Here is a 5,627-nt window from a genome sequence, read left to right as displayed (position 1 = left end):
GTTCGAAGGAAGTGTAGGAACCGCCCAAGTTGCATCGTTCGTGTTAGACAGTCCTTGACCGGGATGATCTGTAGAAAAATGTAAGATAATGAAAGATCCAATAGAACACTTTCACCTGGATTCATCCCAGCCCTCTTCTTTTACCGCAATTCTTACGTATCAGTCAGAGGCATGGTGCAATTGAAGTTCAACTAGCATGCTTTCCCGCACTATTAAGGTACGAGCTATATACAGGTCATACTATACGTATACTGTATTTCATTGTAGTTCATTACACATAATTGCAATTTGGTATTGAGTGGTGTCGAGTGCTATCGAGTCCACAGATTGTTTAATACACGCGAAAAAGCTGATTTGTTTCTTGTAATCGAGTTCAGTTATTTTTGACCTTGTACAGGCGATGTCGTTACATTAAGAAATTGCGTTTGCAATTCATTCTTATTCTTAATAGGACGTCACGTGGAAAGATGTTTTCGTTAAATAGCGTAATTTCTTTCAATTGCATAAAACATTTCTTATTTGATTTATATTCTTTCGTATATGTCTTTCATCTTCGTTTTTATCTTCGTAAAAAATGTTTCTACTTTTATATAATTCTTTTTATATATAACTCTCTCTTTCTCTTACTTTCGTTGTACGTCTTTAGTTAATATTGTTCTCGTTTTAAACACTGGCAAAGTTTTATGAGAGAGAGAGAGAGAGAGAGAGAGAGAGAGAGAGAGAGAGATTATTAAAATCTCTTTGAGAAGTAAAAGTTGAGGCAATATGCACGCTAGTTAATTTATGGCGTTTATACGACTGCTTATTCAAACATGTAATTTTAATTCTGATTATATTTTATTAGTTATTAGATTATTATATTTTACATCATTTGTATCGTTAATTCGAATATATCGTTTCAGTTGTATGATACAGACATTGAACGCATTCTCGGATCATCTCGATTTTAATAAATTCCTAAATACAACATAAACGAGGAACAAGTTATCACTTCGAAAAGATCACTTGTTTCTCCAGGTTACACGACACCTGCATTTTAGTATGCTCTAGGTGTGAAGCATTATGACGATGGTCGTATTTCTATAATTTCTATGGACATTACATAAATTTAAGCGTTGCATAATAAATAACATTGTATTAAATATGATTCAGGCAGTAAATAAAGTTAAAGAAATGAATTGCGTGATAATAAGATATACTGTTTATAGGAAATATCTTTAAATGAAGGGGAAAAATACAAATGGAATAGAGTGAGAAAAGATAAAAAAGATTTATTCATCTATCGTATAGTGACTGTTATATAGTTTTGAATCTTGGTATCTCCGTTATATACGATATACATATGTACAAACATTTGGTCGTAATGTAAGGCCGTAAAGATTAAATGCAAGCTTAGAAGTTCTTAAAATCATTTAGTTAGTTAATATTTTATTTAATATCTTCGGTAAAGGTTTGGGTTATATGGTTGCCTATAATCTGAGTCATCAGGCCCAGGTGGATTAGCAGCAAGAGCTCGTCTAATTGCTTCTGGGATGGGAGGTGGAGTTGGTAAATGTGCACCTTGTGGATGGAAACCATTTTCGTCTGCTGTATATTCTACGGTGATGGGAGTTCCATCCGGTGCGGAATATGAATATCTGCCCTGGACAACCTGCGAAAAAAGAAAATTACAACTCATCGATATATCAAGGTATCAAGGTATACGCTTTAGAATTCATTCATATTGTATATATTATACAACATATAAAACGCCGACTTCCGATACAACTTTAATTATCCTAAGGTATTCTGATTATCCTACTGTATACAAACAGATATATACAGATATAATACAAACAGATGATTAGTCGCAATACGAACTTGTACTTAAAACAATGCGAACAAATAAATGTTTTCTCAATCATTTTTGTAATATGACATTTTTAAAATAATATTGTTCACAATAATACACGTTGCTTACTTGCGGCATAGTCATAGTAAAAATTACAAATATAGTTTAGAGCAAGAATAAGTATTTTTCTAAGGTGACTAATTTTTGTTCCGTTTAGGATAATTATTAATATTATAACGATAGAATCTTACCTCGTTTTGTCCCTGTGAAGTGCCTTGAGGTCGTCCGCTTTCGGCAACCGAAATCCCATTTTCGGTATCGTAGCTAAACGTGTAAGTTCCATCTGGATAGGTATCTTTCTGTTGACTACGTATGGCTATAAACCTCCCAGGGCTATCGCAAAAGAGATAGGTATTTTATTATGCGGAAATTTAAATACGATCCAAGTGCATTTAAAAAGTAATATAAAAGAAGAGCTATATGTTATATTAATGTCGTTATATGCCTTTTTATTTGTGACAGCTATATGTTTATAAATTATCCCATTATTGACTAAAAAATGAACATTAATATTTGTAAGATAAAAGATGTTATGCTCAAGAATATTAGTGTAATATTTGATATTTATTATTATTAGACAGTACTGTTGAATCGTAATGTCATGTAAATGCATACCTATACTGGGGTGTATATTGTGGTTGAACCGTTGATTGATAGGCTGGCCTAGGTGTCGGTCGATAAGCATTTTGATTTGGGAAACCGCGAAACGCACCATATTGTCCTAAAGCGCAGCCAAATAAAGTGAACGCCAATAACTGAAATCGTTAACAATTCGAATATCAACTTTTCCAAGTTAACGTCATAAAGCCTGTTAATTTTATTATAGAGATACCGTCTGATTGCATATTTCATGTTGTTAATAGATTAACAAAACTTGTGGTACCTTTAAAATCGTTTTACAACGTTATATCGCTATAACTTGTATCATATTTTAGCAATTTACGGTGCAAGATAACGACGCTATGATAATCAAATATTGTTATGATATAATTTCGCATAAATAAAGAAATTTCGCCGAGGAAAACGAAATTTGTCAAAAAAACTTTTGTTCTATAACCACGCGATCAGGTTGCATGTAACTAACTAAATATTTAAGGTAAAAAATATAAAACTGCAAAGAAACTATAATCAGTTCTATGCGACGTAATGAAATAATGTAATACCTTGTAAACTGATTTATACATGTATATTAACGATTATAATTTTTGAATATTGTAAATTCTTTTATTATTGAATTATTTTATTGAAAATCTTGTTCACTTTAATTTTAAATCACTAATATATTGATAGACGTGTAAAACGAACACTCACTATACGCTGCATGATGATGGTTGCTGTGTGTCGTCGCTTTGAACAAGACCGAATCTGCAGTATCGTGTACAAGTACCTACTGCCAGCATTTATATGAAGACGCGCAAGAAGATTTTCCCTTCCCATTGCCTCTGTTCATATGTCTAACCATTCTCCTCATAGTTACTCGCCCTCACAATTTTGCCCCACCTCAGTTATGTTCCCGATCATCTTACATGCTAGAATTAATGTTTCTTTACGCAAATCTTTTCAGAACGAGTGTCAGTCAATTGCAATTTGTTTGTCACTTACATATATGGGTATCTATTGCTTTTATCGAGACATTTATCAGCAATTACGTAGTCGGACCTGCTATATCATATATTTTATACAACTTTCATATTTATGACTAATACTTTTATAATAATTTCATATTTTTCCGTTATTTCTGTAATTTGGAATTTTTATTAAAGATTTATGACAATAATATACAAGATTATGACAAGGGTGGGCTTCGTCTCAGTAAGTATAGATGAGCATTTCATTACTTGGCATTTCTAAGACTTGTTCTATTCGTATTGTAGAAGATCATTTTGCACAATACTTGGCCTTGTTTTATATTTCGATAAACAAACTATTATTATTATAAAGCGAAATAAAGTATAAATAGAATATAATAATGTATATATATGTTAAATAAGAATTTTATTATAGATGATATTACAGAATGAATGTTTCGTTAAAACGGAAAAGAAATATAAATATAAATATAAATATAAATATAAATATAAATATAAATATAAATATAAATATAAATATAAATATAAATATAAATATAAATATAAATATAAATATAAATATAAATATAAATATAAATATAAATATAAATATATATATATATATACACACAGACAATATACAATATGCATAATAATATATATATATATAATTATTGTTGATACCTATATATACAATAATAATAATTGTTATTATTTATTTTCTTGATATGTACAACAAAAATTTTGAAATTGAAAATGCTACGCTTTGTATCGTAATTTCGTTATTAGTCGTTAAAACGGGTTCGAGTCGTTATAGCAAAAGGTCGTTCCAAGATATAGAAGATTGTAACCTTACTTTCTAGTACATCCTTTCTAGGTTGTAAATGTACCTTTTAGAATGCAAAATCCCTTAATCAAAGATGCATAATGGCAAGATAAAGGAGAACAAAAGCAATAGATGACTACAAAGATACGTCGACGAACCAATAACGTTTTATCGTTTTTCTATGTTTCCTGTGATTTATTATTATATATATTACATATATAATATAAACTCATGAAATAATCAAATTTTTTAAACGAGTAAATTTTCATTTATTACGTATAATATCTATATACTATACATAATGTGTAATTTCATGCAATTTCAATATAAATACTTATTTTGTTAATGTTAAAATATCGAAAACCAGTGATCAAGATAGAGCACATTTGTAACATTTGTACTATGCTCTTGATGGTTTACAGTTTATGCAATCTTATTGCTTTTCAGTAAGACCACACCTAAGACCACCAATTTTGCTTAATCTGCACATTATGTGTAGTTGCAGGTATATACACATCATACATTATCAAAGTAAAGAAAAGTACGAAATATCATATGGTGCGCATGAAAAAATGAACACGACATTTGTGAGCAGATTGTAGAACTGAATGTAAATGTAAATGTACTTGTAACAGTTGAATAATAATTTTAACTTTTTATTTTTTGTTTATTTCGCAGTAATTACTGTAACTACATTCTTAATTTTCAAATGTGTAATATTGTATTGAATCGATAGAGATGAAAGACGATGTAAAAGGTATAAGGAAAAGATGTAAGTGTAAAAGGAAAATGCAAAACAAAATCTTTTTGCCTAAGGCTTCGTTTTTGAGAAAGTAGATTTTGAAAATGTTAGGTATAAAGTGTTACCAACTTTGCTGAAATAATCTATATACGTACATATAATACATACATACATATATATGTATATTTCTGTTGCGATAGTTGTCATGATCTGTAAGTAATATCTTCAACTTTTAACAAATTATTTCAGTACCTAGATAGAAGACAAATAATGACATACACATATGTGATTTTTCAATTGAACGAGGAGTTTGATAGGATTTTGGTAATTCTGAAAAAATTGAATAAAAATCGACTCTCGAATAAAGAGCTATTTTAAGGATAAAAGGAGCAACACGTCAAAGTACGCGTGTTTTTTGGTGGCAAAATGATCAATTCTAGCAATTTATACGTTTATTTTAATACGTTATAATTGAAGAAATTACTAAAAAGAAATGATCTTTTGCCTTATTGTGTACTTTCTACTATGCTTTTCTCAAATGTCGATGACCCAAGGGGAAAGATGTTAATCCTACACCACCTACTATATGGCACCTTATAT

At 29.9% G+C, this 5,627-nt stretch overlaps 1 protein-coding gene across 1 annotated transcript; it reads right to left on the bottom strand.

Annotated features, from left to right (window-relative positions):
- Nucleotides 1-1,246: 1,246 nt before the first annotated feature.
- On the bottom strand, nt 1,247-3,321 carry LOC100650261 (endocuticle structural glycoprotein SgAbd-2-like). Its single transcript, XM_003402512.4, has 4 exons — nt 3,203-3,321; nt 2,507-2,646; nt 2,083-2,224; nt 1,247-1,651 (listed from the first exon to the last, which is right to left on the bottom strand). Exons 1-4 carry the CDS (start codon nt 3,212-3,214, stop codon nt 1,433-1,435), a joined length of 513 nt encoding a protein of 170 aa, XP_003402560.1. The 5' UTR covers nt 3,215-3,321; the 3' UTR covers nt 1,247-1,432.
- Nucleotides 3,322-5,627: the final 2,306 nt, after the last annotated feature.

The sequence above is a fragment of the Bombus terrestris genome, chromosome 13 (assembly GCF_910591885.1).
Source record: "Bombus terrestris chromosome 13, iyBomTerr1.2, whole genome shotgun sequence".
Lineage (NCBI taxonomy): Eukaryota > Metazoa > Arthropoda > Insecta > Hymenoptera > Apidae > Bombus > Bombus terrestris.
The sequence above is the reverse complement of the archived record's forward strand: the minus strand, read 5'-3'. Positions and strand labels throughout refer to the sequence as shown.